This window comes from Somniosus microcephalus, unplaced genomic scaffold, assembly GCF_052327205.1.
Source record: "Somniosus microcephalus isolate GS21.2 unplaced genomic scaffold, FLI_Smic_1.0 scaffold321, whole genome shotgun sequence".
Classification (NCBI taxonomy): Eukaryota; Metazoa; Chordata; class Chondrichthyes; order Squaliformes; family Somniosidae; genus Somniosus; species Somniosus microcephalus.
In genome coordinates this window covers 16,053-39,454 of record NW_028225508.1, presented here as the reverse complement: position 1 = coordinate 39,454, position 23,402 = coordinate 16,053, and the positions used below count along the sequence as shown (strand labels likewise).

At 44.2% G+C, this 23,402-nt stretch overlaps 1 protein-coding gene across 2 annotated transcripts; it reads left to right on the top strand.

Annotated features, from left to right (window-relative positions):
• The first annotated feature begins 6,763 nt into the window (after positions 1–6,763).
• Positions 6,764–16,676, top strand: LOC147081873 (pepsin A-like). 2 transcript variants are annotated; one of them, XM_085980630.1, is made up of 8 exons: positions 6,764–6,946; positions 8,168–8,285; positions 9,904–10,022; positions 11,665–11,864; positions 12,374–12,493; positions 13,340–13,484; positions 14,560–14,658; positions 15,599–16,676. In XM_085980630.1, the coding sequence occupies exons 2-8, from the start codon at positions 8,168–8,170 to the stop codon at positions 15,746–15,748; spliced, it is 951 nt and encodes a 316-aa protein (XP_085836756.1). In that variant the 5' UTR covers positions 6,764–6,946; the 3' UTR covers positions 15,749–16,676. The 2 variants fall into 2 exon arrangements, with proteins under 2 accessions (XP_085836756.1, XP_085836757.1); XM_085980631.1 differs by having other exon boundaries at positions 6,764–6,950.
• The last annotated feature ends 6,726 nt before the right edge of the window (positions 16,677–23,402 follow it).

Sequence of the window (23,402 nt, the reverse complement as noted above, 5' to 3'; positions counted from 1 at the left end):
TGATACTATCCCCTACCACTACAACATTTCTTTTTACTCCCTCCACTTGAATGGCCCCCTGTACCACGGTGCTGTGGCCAGGTTGCTCATCCTCCCTGCAGTCCCCGCTCCCGCCCTCACAGGGAGTAAGAACCTCGATCCTGCTGGACAAGAACAAGGGCTGCGTCTCCTTCAACACTACATCCTGGATCCCTGTACCTTCCTCACTCGTAGTCACACTGTCCTGTCCCTGACCACGGACTACATCTGCAGTAATTAACTTCATAGGTGTGACCATCTCCTGAAACATAGAGTCCAGGAACTTCTCCCCCTCCCTGATGTGTCGCACAAATAACACTGAGATAAGTGACCAGATAATCTATTTCAGTGATGTTGGTCGAGGAATAAATGCTGACCAGAACACTGGGAGAACTCCCAAGTTCTTCTTCTGAATCATGCCATGGGATCTTTTATGTCTACCCAATGCCCGTATCAGTGCAAGGCTCCCTTGATATTTCACTGATGTGTCAGCCTAGATTATATGTTCAAGTTTCTCTTGAACCCAAGAACTTCTGACGGTGAGGCGAGAGTGCTACCACTGAGCAAAGTCTAACACTTATAGCATGGAAAGAGAATGTACTGCCTCATTGTTAAAGCAATACAAAGTAATCCCATTTCCCCTGCTCTCTCCCCATAGCCCTGTATCTTCCTCTGCTTTCCTTAAGAGATGCAATGGTGTCTGTTGCAACTACTCCCTGATTTATGCTGGAGGGAAGGTCATTGAAGAAGCAGCTGAAGATGGTTGGGCCTAGGACACTAGCCTGAGGAATTCCTACAGCGATGTCCTGGGACTATTGGCATCCAACAACCACAACCATCTTCCTTTGTGCTAGCTACGGCTCTAGCCAGTGGAGAGTATGCCCCCTGATTCCCATTGACTTCAGTTTTACTAGGGCTCGATGCCACACTCGGCCAAATGCTGCCTTGATGTCAAGGGCAGTCACTCTCACCTCACCTCTGGAATTCAGCTCTTTTGTCCATGTTTGGACCAAGGCTGTAATGAGTTCTGGAGCCAAGTGGTCCTGGCGGAACCCAAACTCAGCATCAATGAGCAGGTTATTGGTGAGTAAGTGCCGCTTGATAGCACTGTCGACGACACCTTCCATCACTTTGCTGATGATTGAGAGTAGACTGATGGGGCGGTAATTGATCGGATTGGATTTGTCCTGCTTTTGGCAGAATACAATCGATATTTCCTTTCTGGGCTCCATTTACTTTAATTCACACAAATTAGTGAATAGAAAGTGAAGTTAAAATGAACAGAATCGATTAGAATGGCACATGTAAAAGAGAATTGCAAATTACTCTTAAAGATAAGTCATACATATATCGAGGTGCAGGCATAATATTAGTGAATAACTGGCAGAATAACTTTGTTAAAGGACAATTTTGGTAGTGAGCAATCTGCCCACATCGCCATGAAAAGTCATTTTTTGCAGTTGTTCCTCTAGGGGAACTCTAGAATTGGAAATAACTTCTGCCAGATGTCTCGAGACTGCCCCTCCCTGCATCACCTCACCAAGAAAGGTTCCACAATTGCAAAATCCTTCATCAAAACTGGGAATAAATTTGCTTTCAATTGTTTAACATTGTAATCAATAACCATTTATTAGGCAACTCCCTCTTCAAGCAGTTGACTCTGACCAGTTGTTTCAGAATTAAACTAAATCAATACGAAAAGAACAAAAATATTATTAGAGGTAATCCTCAGGCAGATAGTAAATTGACAATGGTGAGAGAACCCCACTTCACAGTAAGTGGGTATCTGTGTAGGAATTGCATTATCTAAAGTACTTATAAAGGACGTGCTAATTACATCCTGGGTTCTACTCTGTGTGGGATGCCTCTCCGCACTTTCCGAGACCATTATACACCTGCCGCACAGCTGATCTCACCTGAACCTGTGAAGTTCTGCATGTGATTTGCTATTGATTAAATAGAGTAGATTAGTGCAAGTAACAGGCAACAAGTAGGTGCAACTGATCAGAAAAAAGGCTGGAGACATTTAGATCAGATTTATCACCATTTTCCAGTCAGATTTTCTACAGGCATCTGTCAGTTCTCAGTGAATTATATTAAAATTAACTCAAAGAGGATTATTGAAATGTCCTCAGAATTTCTCAGCGCTTACGCTGGTATAACACTCAGTCATATATCTGCTCATGTAGAATGGGTGGCCAGGACTGCTAAGGTCTCCTGCTTGTAGATGTGCATTTAATAAGCTGCATTTTGAGGCTATTGCTGAACCCTTCTCTCACTTTCTTTAACTTGTTTTATCGTTTCCACTTAGTTAGTCAGGAAATTTTGTGCCAAGACTTCCGGCACTGCCATTGCTTTGGTGCATCCCCCAATATTGGGGCAGTGGGTTTCCCAATGGGAATTCTCCTTTATTAATGGTTTTGGAGGAAGAAGAGATGGAGCAATGGGGAGATGCCGGGCAGAATGTGCCCGCCTGCTGATATCCTCCGACCAACATTTGGAGACAGAGGAGTGCTGACCTTACCTTGCTGAATCAGCTCCACAGACTCTGGGTCAGCAGAGAGCCTGGTGCAGAACTAAAATGCAGCAGTGTTCATGGCAGTAATGGTCAGCTGGACCCTTCTTCCATGGATGCTGCAATGCTGTCCTATCGGGGTGGTGACCTAGACAGAAAATCGGGCACCAACCTCACTAACACTTCATTTTGCACCATCCCACTTCGCCAGCCATCAAATGAGGGGTTGGAGTGTTGTGCTGTTCCATCACTTGAACATAGACTTGGATTCTTGCCTTCAAATATATTTTGCTGCCACTGGGATTTTCCAGGCACTTTTGTTACCAAAAGACTGAAATAGGCATTGAAAATTTTACCAGGCCCTGTAGAGTTTACCAACATTTTTACCACAATATGTGGCCAGTTACCTTTAAGTAGCCACATCCCTTTAAATTTACCCCTCCTACACAGCTTTTTTGCGAGCTCCCAATGCCAGGCCCAATATGGGCTGTAATCCTGCCCCACATTAAGCAAATGTGACTGACTCCACAAACTCAAATGGGGTCAGTGCATGTGTTAATAATGCATTACTCAAGTAGCATGCAATCAGAGACCTGATCGGAAAATCCACCAGATTACGTTAACCACGAATGGAAGTAAACCCAAACTGAAACTGAACCCCCTTCCCCAACATACAGAAGACACAGGACAGCTAGCTGTATGCTGTTTATGATGTATGTTGTTTGAGCAATTTAGGAACTATTGTAAAGGATCGAGAGCCTAAAGGATAGAAAAACCTGTTGCGTGATGTTAATCGCATTTACGTTAACGTGGCTCAGGTCAGGAAATCCTGGTGCTCCTGGGACTGGACAGGAGCAGCAAACTTCAAGAGATCCAAGTCCAACTGCTTATCTAAATGGGCATTCCTGGAAGAAGACAGTGACGAACGGTCATTGACCTGAAACGTTAACCCTGTTTCTCTCTCCAAAAGATGTTGCTGAGTATTTCCAGCATTTTCTGTGTTTAGTGCTTATCTAGGTCCTCGTGTAAAGGGTTCTGGCCAAAAGGCATGCTCTCCATGAGGTGGCTTCCCTCTCCAAGGTGCTTAATAACAGATTGGTGTAGGGAAGAGTCCCTTCCTTCTTTTATACCAGAAGTTCATCCCACAACTTGGTCTTGGATCTCAAATATGGGCCAAAGTAAGCAGTCTAAACAGTAAAGGGGAACTGTTTGGATATACATCTTCTCTAGCACTGAGGAACAGCAAGAGCGCCCTTCACCTCTATTCACTATGGTCCCAAAGTGCTGTGTCCAAGCTAATCTCGCCATCCACCAGAATCCCCAGCTAGTAATATGAATCGATAAGTGGGACAGAGTCTCCTTATATCTTTCAATTAGTATCTCCGCAGATTCCCTTTGGAATGGTGCGGACCATAATCACGCACTTGAGCTCACCACCATACTGCGCTGGTTAGTGAATTGTTCAAGATGGCGCGTGGAGTGCGCTGTCCAGCAACAACACACCAGCTGTGAAAATAAACGCCAACATTCTTTGGCACAGACATTTCCATAACAATGTCATCTAACGCGTCATTGGTTAAGACACTGAACAGAATGTGCGACCGTGGACAACTTTGCCTCGCTCCACTTTTGAGATGGGCTCACTGAGTCTCCCATCTATCCTTAAGTAGATCCTAAGGCTGCTACACAGCCCAGATAAAATCTAGGATATGACCACGTAATCCCTCAGCTTCCAGGTTCCTCATGTGACCTTTGTTTGAAACTTTTAGGTAATTCAGTGAAAACAAAATAAATGAGTTTCCCCTGAGCTTGAGATCTCATATAAAGCAACAATGTGCCACATGCGTTCCTTACCCTTGAAACATGCTCTAGGTTTCTATAATCATACTGGCTTCAAAGAGCTAAACACTTACATTTGCAAGAACCATATGTTATCTTCTTTAACAAATATGCATGTGGTTCTCTTATCAGCTCTAAGTTCTAAAACTTGACATTTAAAACGTTTGATTGTCAAAAATATCAGCTGATAATTATTAAATAACACCTAGAGTCCGAGTGTGTCCTTCCACAAGGACGATACAACCGCAAATTTTTTTGATGACCTACATCATTTGACTTTATGGACAATAGAACTGGTTGGTACAGACCTGTATAAAAGTAGCCAGACATTTCACAAACCTCGCCAACGTCCTGAGAAGTGCCGGACAAGATGAAGTGGCTACTCATTGCACTCGCTTGCATTCAGCTCTCTGAGTGTTTAATCAGGTAGGAAATTATTATTTTATCTGTATCTATGTATCTAAATTTCCATTCTTGTGCAGTGTTTCTTTGTACTGCAGTTTCTATCTAACAGGATCAGTAGGAGATAGTTTTAAGTTCTCTTTCCTTTTAAACATTTGCACATGAAATATTTCTTCCATCGTAGTCATGTTCCATGAGATAATTCAATGTACATTTATTAACATACCTCTATCTACTAATTATTTACCTGCTTCTGATGATCTCCTTCCAAGCATATTACAGAGAACAATATAGCATCTGCGCTAAAGTATCAGTGATTCTTGCCGGGTTTGAGTGGCAGTCCGAGTCTGAATATGGAAATGAGCCCAAGAGTTAAAATCTCTCCAGGCCTCGGCATGCGGGTTTGTCGTGCTCCCCGGATTCCCCCAGCCCAATTCACCGATCCCTCCCCAAGTTAAAATCGAGGCCCCAAGTTCCTTTTCTTTTTTCTTTCTACACCTATTTCAATTAACGTTCAAGCAACTGCTGTTTTGAAGTAGGTTTTTGTATCTCTGATTGACCTAATTTTGAACCATTGTTACAATGCTAGTCCCGCAATCTGCAGAGTTTAATTAAAAGACTAGGGCATGTTGCTCACAACTTTGATTCACCCCCTACTGTGTGTCATGTTTATCTTCACAGAGTTCCCTTGATAAAAGGTAAATCTACCCGTAAGGCTCTTGAAGAACGTGGGTTACTTGGGGAATTTCTGAAGAATCACCCACACAATCCATACTCCAAATATGCAGGACTCTTCAACAGCCAGTCCCTGGCTTCAGGCGAGCCACTTAGAAACTATTTGGACGTAAGTAATCGCTGTCATTTTTGCTGAGGAAATTTAAGGGCAACTTCACTGATCCCGGTGGAGAGTTGAGATTGAAGGAAACTTAGAGATCCAATGCTGCAAAGTAGCAGCCCTATCTTCCGAGCATAGTTCTCCACTGGGAGTGCAGCATTGGTGAATTTGCCCTCAAGTTCCATGTCAGTTGTATTTATTGCAGTAGACCTCCATAGCTTTGCACCGGTTATTGGGCGCATGGGGTTAATTTCGACATTTGGAGGTAGTGTAAAACAGGCGTTATCAGACTGGCCACCCATTATACACCTCTCCCGATTTTGGCTTCCACTGAAGTCAATGGAAATTAAAATCAGGGCAGCTGTACAATGGGCGGCTGATCCGATTTCGCCCATTTTACATTATTGCCCAATGTTATCATTAGCCCCCCACCCCCCGCCCTTGTGTTATTCAAGGAATGTGTTAGTAAAGAGTAGATCTCCAGGATCACAGAGTTTAGGTTATGTGACTTGATGGAGAATATACTGCATTAATATAATTAGAAATTATATTTAGCATTGAAAAATTCCTAAAGAAAATAAGAGTAGGTAAACTGTTTTTAATTTTAGCAGCAAGGCATTCTGGCCTAGAAATTCGGTGGGCTTTGCGCCCAGTTACAGCCCAAAGAGGGCTTCTGCGCCAGTAGGGGTGGTAGTGCTGATTTTGAGGGCCGCGGTAATGGCGGCGGTAGCCGGTAGCGCTGCGCCGGCACCGATGACGTCATTGGTGTGCGCAGTGCCCCGGTTCTGCCCCGCTACCGCCCCAACCACCATCTTCAGTAGGGGCCGCCTCTTCCGTGGTGACCGCTAACAACATCGGGAGACCGGGTCCTTACTGCAGCCTTAGCGGGGCGCTTTAAGGTGGAGGTGCGGCCGGCCGCTTTTTCGGTGGCCGCCTGCCCGCACCTCCTTCCCTGGCCTCCTCCACCGCCCCCCTGCGGCATTGCCGGCTGGTTTCCGTGGAGCCCGGCACTTCTCCGTTGTGCCGGGCTCTTTTGCCGGCACTCGCGATCGCGGCTCCGGCCATTGCAGGCACCTCCTCCTTAAGAGAAGGAGGAGGCCTGCAGTACAGCAGCCTGCCGCACCGCATCGGGTGGCGCAGCGGCACCGGGAGCGCTGAAATTCACTTTCAGCGCCCCAAGCGGGGCCGGGCGCACCCTGGAACAGCGCCCGGTTCCGCCTTGGGGCGCTAAAAGTGAATATGGGACGGGCGCAACTGGCTCCGTGGCCAGCGCAAAATTTTCGGCGCAAACGAGCTGGCGGGGCTATACCCAATTTCTAGGCCTCTGTTTCTACGAGGTAGGTGAGCATTAATCTAGATCTGTAAAATTTTCTTGAGGAATGGAAAATCAATGCAATTACAACAATTTGCATTTACATAGCACCCCTGATGTAGAAGAACATCTATGAATAATTTAGGGAGGGGGAGAAACAGCAAAGATTAAGCAGGGGTTCAAAAAACACAATGGAAGAGCTAGGCTTTTAGGTAGTCTTTGAATGGGGGGAGAGGGGTAGTGAGGTGAAGTAGTTTGTGGAGAGAACGTCAGAAAACAGGAGCAAAGTGAGTGAAAGAAGAGTTTTCAAGGCTGATTGTAACTCTTGGCAAGAAGCCGGTGGGAACAGGCGGCGTTCCCGCCTGGGTGGTTTGAGTCGGAGGCCGGATGGATTTGAACTCTAAAGTAGAGCTGGTTCTTCACTCTCTCCAGGAGTGGAGTTTGTGGGCTGGGATATACGACTGGAGAAGATCACTCGGATAAAGTGCAGTGTGACTGAAGGGATTTGAAAATGAGGATGAGGGAGCCAACAAGCTGGGAGGCAGGGTAACTGTGACAAGGACAGGAGTGATGAGCACTCAGGAACTTGGGAGAAAAAACTCGACCACAGAGCGGGGAAATAACTGAAGCTTGTGAAGATTGGGGGAGGGGATGCATTTGAGAAATCGATACTTGAGGTGATGAAGGCATGGATTATGGATTTTGTACTGATGAGCGAGAGGTAGGGTGAAGTGAGCAACATGAGCAGTCTTGGTGATAACCATTCTGGATAAGAAAGTCAGGTCAAAGCCGACCACAACCCAAATCCAAGACTTGATGGTGCGGCGAGCAGTCACACAAGACAGCAACAGCCTGAAGATGAGAGTGGTGCCAGAGAGATACGTGTTGTTGGTGTACAAGTGAAAACTGATGCTGTGCTTGTAACAACATCTAGGGTTAGGGTTAGGGTTAGGGTTAGTCCAAAACACCCTTTGTTCTCAATCATACAGGTCTTTCTGTTCCTGTGACGAGGTGCACTGGTTTGCAGGGGTGCAGTGTGGGGAGGAAAATCGGGCAAACTCCTATACAGGCACATGCTCCTTCCAACCTAATTTGCTTCTATGAGCTGTGCCTAGACAGTCCAATACACCTGAGCACAGGAACTTGAACATCTGCCTCAGTGTGTGTCTATATGCACTGAAATTTAATACAGCAACTCTTGGTAAATTATAACATACCTTGTTTCATCTATAAAATATTCTGACAGATGTCTTATTTTGGAGCAATCACCATTGGAACCCCACCACAGAGCTTCACCGTCATCTTTGATACTGGCTCCTCCAACCTTTGGATCACATCAGTTTACTGTAACAGCCAAGTATGCAGTAAGTATACGTAAACAGTTAGACTTCCCAAGATTTCGTTGGCATTTTCCGCTGAGTGATCTGGGCATTGATTGGGAAAGTGTTCCAAGGGCACAATCAATTGATCACCAATTAAAGGACACATAAACTTACAGAAGGTGGCTAAGAGCGTTAAGGGTAAAAGTATTTGGTGGATCCAGACCTTCTGAAAATACAGCCAATTGATTCAATGTGTCAATGTTTATGAAAATACATTTGTTAGAGTTGTGAGGCCTGGTGCTTTGTTTCTTCAAAGATTTGACTTACAGAAGCCCACTTTTGTCGACATGGACGGTGGCAGTCGATGTTCAAGTGCCACCAGCACAAAACATACTCCTAAAAGTTGATCCAATTTAGCGATGTAAAACCAACTAGGTCAAACTTTTAATTTACATAGTAATCATCAATGCTGTAAATTAAAGCTATATATCCAACTGACTACTTATTCTAATTATAACACACACGTTTATGATTTCTTTTCGATGAGTTTGTGAAATAATTGGATAATGGAATTTAATCACATTACTGCAGTGTCATACCAGTTAGGAAGGATGCTTAATAAAAGAAAATAATGCTAGAAAAATGTGCTCTGGGACTATGTAGTGCACTGGCCTTTCACTCAGAGAACTGGGTTTAAATCCAGCCCATACTGGGTCAGCACTGGCTTAGTTGGTAGCACACTCGCCTTCTGAGTCAGAAGGTTGTCAGTTCAAGTCCCAATCCAGAAACTTGAACACCAAAATCTAGGATGACAGTCCAGTGCTGTACTGAGGGAGTGCTACACTGTCAGAGTGTGCCATCTTTCAGGTGTGATGTTAAATCGAGGGCACATCTGCTCTCTCAGGTAGACGCAAAAGATCCCATGGCACTATTTCAAAGAAGAGCTGGGGAGTTCACCCCGCTGTCCCAGCCAATATTTAACCATTAATCAATAGCACTAAAACAGATTATCTGGTCATTATCACGTTGCTGTTTGTGGGAGCTTGCTGTGCGCAAATTGGCTGCCGTGTCTCCTACATTACAACAGTGACTACACTTCAAAAGTACTTCATTGGCTGTAGAGCACTTTGGGATGTCCTGAGGCTGTGAAAGGTGCTATAGAAATGCAAGTCTTTTTTTTCTTTCCGCGTTAATGGGCCAAAGGTCTCTTACATAAAATCAACTTGGGCCGTCATAACCTAGTTCCTCATGATCATGGGCCCACAGGACAACACTGTCCTGCTGTGACACGAATTGGCAATGTGACTCAGAGAAGCCATACGATGGTTGTACGGAGAAACGGAAAATATTACATTGGTGGGTTACAGCAGAGGCCCATTGTTTGGACAGCACAAAGGTAGCTTTCCTCTAAATCTAACCCATGCTGTACTTGACCCTGTGAACTCTTGATGCTACTGCTGGTTGGCTGATATGTAAAGTGGTTCAATAGCCAGCACCAACACCCCTCACCTAAATGAGCACAAAATTCAACAGAAAGAAATGGTGGTACAAATGAAGAATTAGAAAGAATATTTTTGGTAAGATCTATCCTTAACTCAGTAGTGGAATAAAACAACCAAACCATTAAATTGAGTGTAATGAAACGTGTACTATTTTGCAGTGAACCACAACAGATATTCACCAAGCAAGTCCTCAACATTCAAGACAGATGACCAAACGCTCTCCATTCAGTATGGTTCAGGCAGTATGACTGGGATCCTGGGCTATGACACAGTCACTGTAAGTATAATGTAACTTTTACTAACAAAGTTATGACAAAACAATGTCAAAATTCTTAAATTGCCCATTCAAGTCAGAGTTCCCTGAATATTAATATCTCCTACTATCAGATCCAATACATTCTTCAAATGCAGGCATAGAGTATTGGTTAGTTGAATAGATCATGTTGCAACAAGCCAATAGGGAGCTTTGTAATGTTAGAGGCCTCTTCTGCATCACCGATTTCCTTCACCCCACCATTGGTGGCCATGTTTTCTGTTGCCTAGGCCCTAAGCTCAGGAATTCCCTCCCTAAACCTCTCCGCCTCTCTACCTCTCTCTCCCCCTTTAATATGCTCCTTAAAACCTACCTCTTTGACCAAGCTTTTGGCCATCTGTCCGAATATCTCCTTATATGGCTCGGTGTCAAATTTTGTCTGATAATGTTCCTGTGAAGCCCCTTGGGAGGTTTTACTGCAGTAAAGGCGCTATATAAATGCGAGTTGCTGTTGTTGTTGGGTGAAGGGCTTCAGCATGGTAACAGGAGTCAATATGTCAATGGGACTTATACTTTTTAGGCTAATTTATAGGTTCATAACAATGGATAGAATTCAATCAAAGATATTTAGAAATGTAGTGTTCCTATTATCTCATTAAAAAAATTAAAGTCAAGCATTATGACAATTCCTTATCGTTCAGCAGTAACATGTCCTACAACAAAGAACTAAAAATCATTGGCCGTTCACTTTTAATATTTCTGAAATTGCCAATGATACAAAGCTAACGAAGGTGGTAGACTCCAAAGCTGAACAGGAAAAACTACAAGAGGATTTCAATATACTTGGAAGTTGCTATCAACAGTTAAAAAAAACAATATTTTCAAATCTTCAGGGGTCCTGGTCACAACCTCACCCTGGACCCCAAATGGGGCCCACACGCACTGTTGCTGACCTCTGACCAGGTAAGTGAAACCACAGCCAATGATACGCCAGGTTCCTGTGAGGTCAGGATTGCTCAGGAACAGCTGTGGATTTTCACAACCCTGTATCAATAAAGCTAGATTGATTCCTGGGATGAGAGGATTGTCCTATGAGGAGAGATTGATTAGATTGGGCCTATACTCTCTGGAGTTTAGAAGAATGAGAGGTAATCTCATCGAAACATATAAGATTCTGAGGGGGATTGACAGAGGTTGTTTTCACTGGTGGGAGAGTCTAGAACTAGGGGGCATAGTCTCAAGATAAGGGGTTGGCCATTTAAGACTGAGATGAGGAGGAATTTTTTCACTCAGAGGTTGTGAATCTTTGAAATTCTCTACCTCAAAGGGCTGTGGATGCTGAATTGTTGAGTATATTGAAGGCGCAGTCAGATAGATTTTTGGACTCTAGAGGAATCAAGAGATATGGGGATCTTATTGAATGGCGGAGTGGGCCCGAGGGGCCGTATGGCCTACTCCTGCTCCTAATTCTTATGTTATGTTCTAAACTGTTGCCCAGTCAATACTGAATTTTGTTATTTGGTAAAGTATCAGCCCGAGGAACAACAAGCATTTTGTCGTAACATGTAAGTAATGTGTGACCTGGATAACAATGCGCTAATGTGTTTGTTGATGACTCTCAGTAAAATAATTCTTCAGAACAAGTTAGCTTTTTCCTTTTGTCTAGGTATCGAACATAGCTATCAGTCAGCAGGAATTTGGTTTAAGTAAGACTGAACCTGGGAGTTCATTCTCCTACGCTTCGTTTGATGGGATTCTCGGATTGGCCTATCCAAGCATTGCATCATCAGGGGCCACACCTGTGTTTGATAACATGATGTCTGATGACCTGGTGCAACAGGACCTGTTTGCTTTTTACCTGAGCAGGTTGGTTTTCTTACCTTCTTGTACTTCCATCTCCGATGCTCCCTGCTGATAATAGGGTATTTACTTAAGGTCACCACAGAACCTTCTTTCTATAAAGCCGATGGGCCTTTGCTCGCCCTTCCTTGTGTTTGTTCTCTCACCTGGATGAACTGTTTTCATGTCAGGTGACCTCTTCACCTTCTAGCAAAGGTCGAAGCACATCCAACTGGATCCCAATGGACAAATTCAACTCCTTTAGATGTTTTAATTGACTTATAGATCCAAGATGGGAAATTGGATAATTGCAATCTCTTTCAGGGATTATGGAAAGAACAATGTTTCATTCCAACCAGCACAGTGACGATCAAGTTCTCTTTTCTTATTTATTTCGCAAAATATTGACTTTGGTCTCATTTCCACTGGTTAATGATGCCACATTGGGCCAGCCAATAAAACATATTGTTGATCAGGAATTTTTGTATCTCTGTTTATGCTCATTTTAATAACATTCTGGTTAAATTGTTTTTCAGAGAGGCTGGTCAGTCCGGAAGTGAAGTTGTATTTGGTGGAATTGATCAAAACCACTACACAGGTCAAATTAACTGGGTGCCCGTCACTCACGAAGCTTACTGGCAAATCAGCTTGGACAGGTAAATGACTGACCCATTTCACAATTGGCACGCATTCTGTAACAATCAAGTTGCACTCAACATTGCAAGTGGAAATATTAAGTACAATGGGGTAGCAGTTGAGTTAGTGTGATGATATTGCAACACCTTTCAATGATCAGGAATAAACACAGGGAACGAGCTAACTCAACGATAGCTTCCAGGCCACAATTGGACTATTGTTTAAGTCCAGCCTGAGCAAACAGAGGCTCAATCCATCTAAGGGTAAAGTTATTGCAGGCCATTGCTCGCCGAGAGCACACACTGAGTACTTGGAGCATCATGTGCCAAGAATCCATCCTGCATGATTTGCTGTTCATTAAAACTGATTGATTAAAATTAATGAACGAGAAATAGGGCCGACTGCTCATTAGACGTGCGAGAGTACAAATTGGACCTCGTTGCACCTATTTTAACGGAGGTAAAAGGGGCACAACAGGCTATTCTCAGGGGCCAATGTCCCATGCCCATAGGATGCCTGGAAGATGTCTGACCCAATATTGGAATATTTAAATTTAGATTCACCTCTTTGGTTCAGCTCTGCTTGTATTTTTCACAAATATCTTAGTTTCAGGGTTAACAACAACAACTTGCATTTATATAGTGCCTTTAATGTAGTAATGTGTCCCAAGATGCTTCACAGGAGCTTTATTAAACAGAATTTGACATCAAACCACATGAGGAGGTATTCAGGCAGATGACCAAAGGCTTGGTCAAAAAGGTATGCTCTAAGGAGCGTCTTAAAGAAGGAGAGAGAGAGGTAGAGAGGGGGAGAGGTTTAGGGAGGGAATGCATTCAATCAACTGTAACCACCTTTTCCTCTTTCAGGGTGACAATCAATGGGCAGGTTGTGGCCTGCAGTGAGGGCTGTCAGGCCATCGTTGATACTGGTACTTCTCTGCTCACTGGTCCCACTGGACCCATCAGCAAGATCCAGCAATACATTGGTGCGACTCAAGGATACTATGGCGGGGTAAGGCTCTATGTTACAGATCAGACTTTATAATGAACCAAGGTGGTTCTAGTGATATATTTTTCATTTTGTAGTATTTATAAGATGATGCTTTACTTAAGAGTTTATTCTGTAGCTAACTCTGCAGTCCCTGATCTGGGAGTGCTTGGATGCTGACAGGTACCTGAAACTCTCATTTCCCAGTGCTAACATCCCTGATCTTGATAAGCATGACCATTAACTTCAAAGACTTACAGTGGTGCCCTTGTTTCTGACTTTTGTAGCTAGCTGCAAGATCCAAAAGGATCTCAAGAATCAAGCTTAGCTCCCATCAAAATGACTAAATTTAAGGCCTGTTAAGCCAGGAGTCTATGGGGCTTCCACTGCCCTCCCACTGTAAGTCAGGTGGAAGAGCGCCTGTAGGGCTACAAATTAGGCTGGTCCCGCCTTTGGGTTAGGGTTTCCCAGGGGTCTTGCGAAGGGTGGAGCTTCCACCAACTCCAAGCAAGACTACTGATGTTGGAGGGCTGGAGATTCTCAATGCTGGGAGTTCCTGTGTGCCCGGTAAGCCCAGCCTCTCAAAGGCCAACGGATCATCAATGCCGGGACACCTGGTGAAACCAGGCTGCTAAATGGTGGATGTGAGTCCCACCGAGGGAACTGGGTTGCAGCCTGCACCCCCAAAGAAAGGGTATAAATAATTTTTTTAAATTTGACCCCCTTACGAAGGGGGCCAGTGGAGGCATTTTAACCCTCATCCTGGGGGGTTCCCCCAACAGTTCCTCCTCCACAAGCCCAGCAATTAACGGCCATTTTTACAGCCTCTGGGGGCAGGTAGATGGCCTCCATACACTCTTAGGTTGCAGGGAACCTCCCCACAAACCTCAGAATATCCACCGGGATCGATGACGCAGGTTCCTCGCGGGACCATCTTGGCACTTGTGCTGGAATGTAGCCACAGCTGCTTTTAAACGTGACCAACTGTACATCCAATGATTACATCATTGATTTTGCTATTTATACAAGTATTTCCTGCAATGCTTCTCTGAGAACATTCTACTGACGACCATTGTTAAATACTTCACCCTTTTTACAGTACTCCATCAACTGTAACAATCTGTCCAACATGCCTGATGTGGTCTTCACAATCAATGGAATTGACTATCCCCTTTCTCCATCTGAATACACAATCAAGGTATGTTTTTGTTTTAATTCGATAAACCTGACTTTGAATGGTTTGACTATGTTCTCTGACTTCAGTATCCAGTAAGATTGCTTCTCAGTTAACTGTAAGATAAGAAAATGAGCAGAAAATTAATGAAAATGTACAAAGTGGTAAGATTGAGTAACTGTACTACATTTAGTTAAAAAATGAACTTCCATATCAATTAATAAAGCAAGAGAAGATGTTAATATTTTATTTATTCATTCTTTTAATATGGGCGTCACTATCAAGGCCAGCATTTATTGCCTATCCCTAGTTGCTCTTGAGAAGGTGGTGGTGAGTCACCTTCTTGAATCTCTGCACTCCATGTGGTGAACGTACACCCACAATTCTGTTAGGGAAGAAGTTCCAGGATTTTGACCCAGCGACGATGAAGGAACAGTGATATATGTCCATGTCAGGATGGTAAGTGACTTGGAAGGGAACTTGGAGGTGATGGTGTTCCATGGACCTGCTGCTCCTGTCCTTCTAGGTGATGGGGATTCGGGATTGGGAGGTGCTGTTGAAGCAATGTTGGCGAGTTGCTGCAGTGCATCCTGTAGATAGTACACACTGCAGCCCGGGTGTGCCAGTGATGGAGGGAGTGGGTGTTTAAGGTGCTGGATGGCCTGTTGATCATGTGGACTGCTTTGTTCTGGATGCTGTCGAACTTCTTGAGTGTTGTCAGTACTGCACCCATGAATGTGTAATGTAGAATAGTGTCTGTGGCACATCGGTGGACCAATTGAGAGACTGATGGACCAAAGAATTTACATTTCTGTGAATTTTTTGATTTAACATAGCATAGTGATCACTAAAGAAGAAACTGTGGATGTTCTTTTCATTTTTTATTAATATACACACAGAAGAATCAGAATTAGCAACAAAGTAGTTCTAGGGAACTGACTCTCACACTTTGCATTTCTTCCAGGAGCAAGGTGACTGCTTAAGTGGATTTGAAAGCATGTATCTTCCATCCTCTTCTGGAGGGCTCTGGATTCTGGGAGATGTCTTCATTGGGCCATACTATTCCATCTTTGACAGAGGAAACAACCGAATGGGCTTTGCCCAAGCTGCCTAATTTATTCATCCAAGTTTTCATTTATTCATTTAAGGCACATTCAGATCCCATTTTGTGGCCTTTGCTCATTCATCCACAATGATTGAAGCACTGGACCATAGGGTAACAAGAATTCAAATAAAACCCTGGCGAGCCTCTGGTTAAAGAGTACTCAAGCTCATCTGATTTTGCATGAGATGTAGCAAAGAAAAACCCCTAGAATAAAGTCAATGAACTGAAATCTTTTAATTAAATCGGACCAAACTGACCTACAAATCCAATGAATGGCTCATCAAAATGTGCTTTAAATTGATAATTTTGCAAAGTCAACCTTGGATGACAAACCACTTTGTAGATGCACTCCTATATTTTTTGTCCTTTCTCTTGCCTTGAACCCTAATTGAAGACCTGCCTGAACGTTGGACTGAACCTTTCACTGCTATGTGCAATTGATTGTATGAGTGATGGTCCATTCCAGAGTCAAAAGACATCTCCATTTTAGGTGTTTGCCTCTGTGGTGAATCCAGACTTGTGGGTGGAAAGCACGCTGTATGGTGTTAGTAAAACACATGAATGTGTTTGTATGAAATTCCTCTGTCCATTATGAGCAGACGTGTTAATCACTCTTAAAGCAGCAGATAAAGGATCTTCACGCGCACACATGGTGGGGAATTTCCACCTGCACGGCTTGGGCGGTAGATTGGCGTACGGCATTGCCCTTCGCTATAGAACCTGCCCGATTTTCAGAAATGGCGGGCGGGAGTTTACCCGCCCAGAGAGTGAAGGTGACAATTATCCCCATTGTGCTTGTTACTAATATCACGCAGCGTGATTTCACCTTGTTGGTGTATGTCAGGTATTTTCTGTCTTTTTTGGGGGAGCTTTCATTTCTTTATTACAGCATCTCAGCAAAAGCAAAAAGATAATAAACTTAGAAGTATTGCAAACATTTTTTCTGTTGTTTCTGTTTTTGTTAGCTCTGATTGTGGGTGGGGATGTGGGCTGCACCGCACTTCAGTTACAAACTCATTAGCCCTCGGGCCTCATCTGAATAATCTGAGCGAGCTGCCAGCGACTGTCTCGCCCTCACTTATATACGTATGGGGCTTATCGCCTGTTTCAGGCGGACACCAGGGACGACCGCGAAATGGCTTGGCCCAAGTTTGGATGGGACATTTTTTCAGGCATCCTTGGGGCCCAGGACATTGGTCCCCAAAATTGGGCCTCGTTGCATCCTCTTTATGGGCGCAAAATAGGCGCAACACGGCCCAATTTCTAACCCCAGAAGTCCCAAGTCACCCAAAGCATGCTAGACTTACCATGTCATGTCTCAAATTAAAAGACAGAAAGGGAAGACTTGCATTTATACAGCACCTTTCACGACCACCAGACATAAAAAAGCGCTTCACAGCCAATGAAGTACTTTTTGAAGTGTAGTCACTGTTGTAATGTAGGAAACATGGCAGCCAATTTGCGAACAGCAAGGTCCCGCAAACAGCAATGTGATAATGACCAGATAATCTGCTTTAGTGATGTTGGTTGAGGGATAAATATTGGCCAGGATACCGGGGAGAACTCCCCTGCTCTTCTTCGAAATAGTGCCATGGGATCTTTTACACCCACCTGAGAGAGCAGACGGGGCCTTGGTTTAATGTCTCATTCGAAAGATGGCACCTCCGGCAGTGTAGCAGAAGTACTGCACTGGAGTGTCAGCCTAGATTTATTGTGCTCAAGTCCTGGAGTGGGACTTGAACCCACAACCCTTCTTGTCTCAGAGGCAAGGGTGCTACCAACTTTTTGGGCTAGAAATTCAGTTAGGCCCCGCCAGCTGGCGTGCGCCCAAAAGTTAGCGCTGCGCGCGGAGCCAGTTGCGCCCGTCAGAAATTCAGTTTTTGCGCCCCAAGTCGGAACCGGGCGCTATTCCAGGGTGTGCCCGCCCCCGCTTGGGGCGCTGAAACTGAATTTCGGCGCGCTAGTTGCCGCAGCGCCACCCGCTGCGGAGCGGCAGGCTGCGGTACTGCAGGCCTTCCTCCCTCTCTTAAGGGGGAGGTGCCTGCAACAGCGAGATCGCCGCTCGCTAGTGCCGGCAAATGAGCCCGGCACCACGGAGAAGTGCTGGGCTCCCGGAAAACAGCCGGCAATGCCGCGGGGGGGGGGGGGGGTGGAGGAGGCCGGGGAAGGAGGTGCGGGCAGGCGGCCGCTGAAAAAGCGGCCGGCCGCACCTCCACCTTAACTCACCCCACTAAGGCTGCAGTACGGCCCCGGTCTCTGAACGTTGTTTGCGGCCGCTACGGAAGAGGCGGTCGCTACTCAATATGGCGGTCGGGCTGGTATCGGGGCGGTAGCGGGGCACTGCGCTCACCGATGACGTCATCGGTGGCGGCGCAGCGCTACTGGCTAATGCCGCCATTACCGCAGCGCTGAATATCGGCGCAACCTCATCAAGTGGCGCAAAAGCCCTCTTTGGGTGAAAACTGGGCGCAAAGCCTACTGAATTTCTAGCCCTTTATGTTTTAAATTTTTTATTGAACATTATGAACATTTACAACATCGTGATCATTCCATTGTATCATACAAATCAATTCCGCCACTCTGCACAGCCATTCCTCCACCACACATTAACATCAAAACCTGAAGTTTAATTTGTCTCCCGTAACATATATTAATTGATTGTACTTTAAAAATTGATTGTAAAATACTATCTTTAAATTCCTGTCTGAATAAAGCATCCACAGAGCCTTATAATGATCTTTTAGCTTATATTTAAAATACACTTTTAGATTGATTCTCCTCCCCTTAACAAACAGAGCATTCCTTCTTTGCACAATCACAAATCTAGCCAAACTGAACATTAAATTAAATGCCGCTGCACTAGACTCGGGCAGACTCTCCTGCAATCCCCATCTCAAAATTGAGTCCCACAGGATTCCCATTCTCGCTCTTCGGTCCATACCCAGCAAAAAAACTTCACACAACTGTCGAACATAGTACTTAAAATCATTTAACTGCGGACATAACACCAGTAAATGGGACAGAGCCCCATCCCGTGTCCCACACACTGGGCAAGTTGCCCCCTCCACTCCTCCAATCTTACACAAGACCGTCATGGTAAAAATCTGGTTATGAGCCAATTTGAAATCCAGTTCAATCCACTCTGGACATTTAAAATTTGCCCACACTCCCTTCCAAATCCTGTTGAAGTCCAGCTGTGGGTATATACTCTGCCAAAACTCCTCACCAGCAGGTGTCTTGAATCTCCATTCACTAAATTCCGCATAGTATTACAGTTGTCAGATTGGACCAGCTCTCCCCCTTTTTCCAGCAGAAAGCTTGGAAAAGCCGGATACATTTTATTTCCTTTGGAGATTTCCACATTTATTTCTTCCATCCAATCCTATGGCATTGCACTCACAATCTTCTCATACATGATCCCTATTGCTTTTTCCTCTACCTGCTGATCCTCCTCCCACACCACGTCCCTCACTATCGCTTCCCGCAACCAACCTGGAATTACCTCGTATAATACATCTTTCACATATATAATACCAGCTTTTATAAAAGCTTGATTAAATAATACCTCTCCTTCGATGTTGACCCACCTGTTCATAAATAAGGGCTGTTCAAAAAATTCCTCAGCCCCCTTGGGCATAAACTGCACACTTTTTAAAAATTGGGCCCAAATCTCTACAACCCCCTTATAAAACCGAGGGAGAGGTTTAATCGATTTCAAAAACATATTATTGTATTCCACTTTTTCCAGTTCTGATGAAGGATCCCAGACCTGAAACGTTAACTCTGTTTCTCTCTCCACGGATGCTGCCGGGCCTGCTGAATATTTCCAGCATTTTCTGTTGCTATTACAATATCCCCTGCCCTCCTATCCCACTTCGTTTTAAAAAATGCTCGAAACAACTCTTCCAAAAACTTGTATTTGACTTCTGAAGAAATCTCCTCACCCATTTGCTTCTAAAGGATTTTTTCTTCAAATCAATATCTGGGAAATTGAGTCTTCCCTGATTTCTTCGTCCAATAATGGTATTGTAAGCAACCAAGGCTGGTTTCCCTTCCCGTAAAAACCTCACACAAGCCTCTCGGATGGACTTTTCCACCCACTCAGGAATATCCTCCACCGTCAATAAGTACCATAGCTTAGATAGCAGGTGAGCGGACACCACTGTCGCTCTTCCTTGCACTTTCAACCACCTTCTTTCCCATCTTCCCAAAATCTTTAAAATTTTCATAACCTTTGGTTCCCAATTTAATCGATCCACTTCATCCCTGTCTTTCTTGCACCTGATATGCACCCCAGAACTTCAAAAAACCTCCACCACCTTAAAGGGACTTTCCTTCAACCATTCCTCCCTACCCCTTCCTGCAACCAGGCATTGGGACTTACTATAATTCACTCTGGCTCCTGAAGCTCTACAATACTCCTCCATTACGTCCATAGCTTTCTTCACTGACTCCCCATTTCTCAATGTTAAGGTTGTGTCATCTGCATTTTGGTGTATCACCAACACCAGCCCGGAACTGGGAACCGCAATCCCAACTACACCTTGTTTCTTTCGCATCATGTGACCTAATAGTTCTGCTACCAATGTGTATAGCAAAGGGGACAGGGGACAACCCTGTCTCACTGATCTCTGTATCGGAAAATACTTGGATAAAAAACCATTACATTTAACACAGCTAAATACGTTTGAATAAAAAATCCTTATCCACTCAATGAAATTTTCCCAAAACCAAATGCTTTCAAAACCTTCATTGAAAACTCATGAGAAAAGGCCCTATCAAAGACTTTCTCTTGATCTATCTTTAATACATAAGCCTCCCTCTCACTCTCTTCCATGAGCTCTATCTGCCGGGACCTTTGCTGAGTCCAGTGAGTTTTGGAAAATTATTACCAATGCATCCACAATCCCTACTGCTACTTCCCTCAAGACCCTAGGATGCAAGCCATCAGGTCCAGGGGATTTATCCGCCTTGAGTCCCATTATTTTACCAAGTACCACTTCCTTAGTGATTTTAATCATATTTAGTTCCTCCCCCCCTAGAGCCCCCTGTTTGTCCAGTGTTGGGATATTCTTAGTGTCCTCTACTGTAAAGACTGATACAAAATAATTGTTCAGTGTTTTTGCCACCTCCATGTTTCCCACCATTAATTTCCCGGTCTCATCCTCTAAGGGACCAACATTTACTTTAGCCACCCTTTTTCTTTTTATATAACTATAGAAACTTTTACTGTCTGTTTTTATATTTTTTGCTAATTTACTTTTATAATCTATCTTCCCTTTCTTAATCAATCTTTTAGTTATTTTTTGCTGTCTTTTAAAGACTTCCCAATCTTCCATCCTCCCACTAGATTTGGCTACCTTATATGCCCTTGTTTTTAGTCGGATACTATCCTTAATTACTTTACTTAGCCACGGATGGCTATCTTTTCTTTTACACCCTTTTTTCCTCAGTGGAATATATATTTTTTGGAAGTTGTAAAATAACTCCTTAAATGTACACCACTGATCATGTACCGTCTTACCCTTTAATCTATTTTCCCAGTCCACTCTAATCAATTCCGCTCTCATACCTTCATAGTCTCCTTTATTCAATCTCAGCACGCTTCTTTGAGATCCAACCTTCTCACCCTCTAATTGAATATGGAACTCAACCATGTTATGGTCACTCATTCCAAGGGGATCCTTTACTAGGACATTTTTAATTAATCCTGTCTCATTACACAGGACCAAATCTAAGGTTGCTTGCCCCCTGGTCGGTTCAGTTACATACTGCTCAAGAAACCCATCCCTAATACACTCAATGAACTCATCCTCAAGGCTGCTCTGCCCAATTTGATTTGTCCAGTTAATATGATAATTAAAATCCCCCATAATTATAGCTGTTCCCTTATTACAAGCCTCAACTATTTCCTGATTAATACTCCGTCCAACAGAGTTGCAACTGTTCGGAGGCCTATAGACTACACCCACTAGTGTTTTTTTCCCCTTATTATTCCTTATCTCCACCCAAACTGTTTCACTATCCTGCTCCTTTGACCCAATATCATTTCTCTGTATTATAGTGATTCCTTCCTTTATTAACATAGCCACCCCACCTCCTCTCCCTTCCTGCCTGTCCTTCCTGATTGTTAAATAACCTGGTATGTTTAATTCCCAGTCATGGTCACCCTGCAGCCATGTTTCTGTAATGGCCACAAGATCATACCCATATGTCGTTATTTGTGCCGTTAACTCATTCATTTTGTTACGAATGCTACGTGCATTCAGATAAAGAACTTTCAAATATGTTTTGTAACACTTAGTTCCTGTTTTTTCCCTTTTTAGTACTTTACTTTTTACTCCATACCTTCTGTCCCTTCCTGACACATTCTGTTTTTTAATTCCCCCACTGCTACCTAAGTCTATGACCTTCTCTGTTGTCATTTCTATTATTTGCTCTCTAGAAACCTCCCCCCCACTAATTAGTTTAAAGCCCTCTCTACAGCCCTAGTTATATGATTCGCCAGGACTCTAGTCCCAGCACTGGCCAAGTGGAGTCTGTCCCAACAGAATAGCTCCCTCCTGTCCCAGTACTGGTGCCAGTGTCCCAAGAAGCAAAACCCATTTCTCCCACACCAGTCTTTGAGCCACGCATTTAACTCTTTAATTTTATTTATCCTAGCCAAATTCGCTCGTGGCTCAGGTAATAACCCAGAGATTATTACCCTTGAGGTTCTGTTTTTTAATTTGACCCCTAGCTGCTCATACTCCTTTAACAGAACCGTCTTCCTTGTCCTGTCTACGTCGTTTGTACCAACATGGACCATGACAAATGGATCCTCCCCCTCCCACTCCAAGTTTCTTTCCAGCCCAGAAGAGATGTCCTTAACCCTGGCACCGGGCAGGCAACACAGCCTTCGGGACTCCCGCTCTTGACTGCAGAGAACCCTATCTATCCCCCTAATGATACTATCCCCTACCACTACAACATTTCTTTTTACTCCCTCCACTTGAATGGCCCCCTGTACCATGGTGCTGTGGCCAGGTTGCTCATCCTCCCTGCAGTCCCCGCTCCCGCCCTCACAGGGAGTAAGAACCTCGATCCTGCTGGACAAGAACAAGGGCTGCGTCTCCTTCAACACTACATCCTGGATCCCTGTACCTTCCTCACTCGTAGTCACACTGTCCTGTCCCCGACCACGGACTACATCTGCAGTAATTAACTTCATAGGTCTGACCATCTCCTGAAACATAGAGTCCAGGAACTTCTCCCCCTCCCTGATGTGTCGCACAAATAACACTGAGATAAGTGACCAGATAATCTATTTCAGTGATGTTGGTCGAGGAATAAATGCTGACCAGAACACTGGGAGAACTCCCAAGTTCTTCTTCTGAATCATGCCATGGGATCTTTTATGTCTACCCAATGCCCGTATCAGTGCAAGGCTCCCTTGATATTTCACTGATGTGTCAGCCTAGATTATATGTTCAAGTTTCTCTTGAACCCAAGAACTTCTGACGGTGAGGCGAGAGTGCTACCACTGAGCAAAGTCTAACACTTATAGCATGGAAAGAGAATGTACTGCCTCATTGTTAAAGCAATACAAAGTAATCCCATTTCCCCTGCTCTCTTCCCATAGCCCTGTATCTTCCTCTGCTTTCCTTAAGAGATGCAATGGTGT

What these genes read in the sequence shown, in the direction of transcription:
- LOC147081873 (XM_085980630.1), top strand. Translation starts at nt 8,168, where the DNA reads ATGTCTTATTTTGGAGCAATCACCATTGGAACCCCACCACAGAGCTTC. An exon ending in TGGGCTATGACACAGTCACT is followed by an intron (nt 10,023 to 11,664) that starts GTAAGTATAATG and finishes CCTTTTGTCTAG; the next exon opens with GTATCGAACATAGCTATCAG. An exon ending in CATCTGAATACACAATCAAG is followed by an intron (nt 14,659 to 15,598) that starts GTATGTTTTTGT and finishes CATTTCTTCCAG; the next exon opens with GAGCAAGGTGACTGCTTAAG.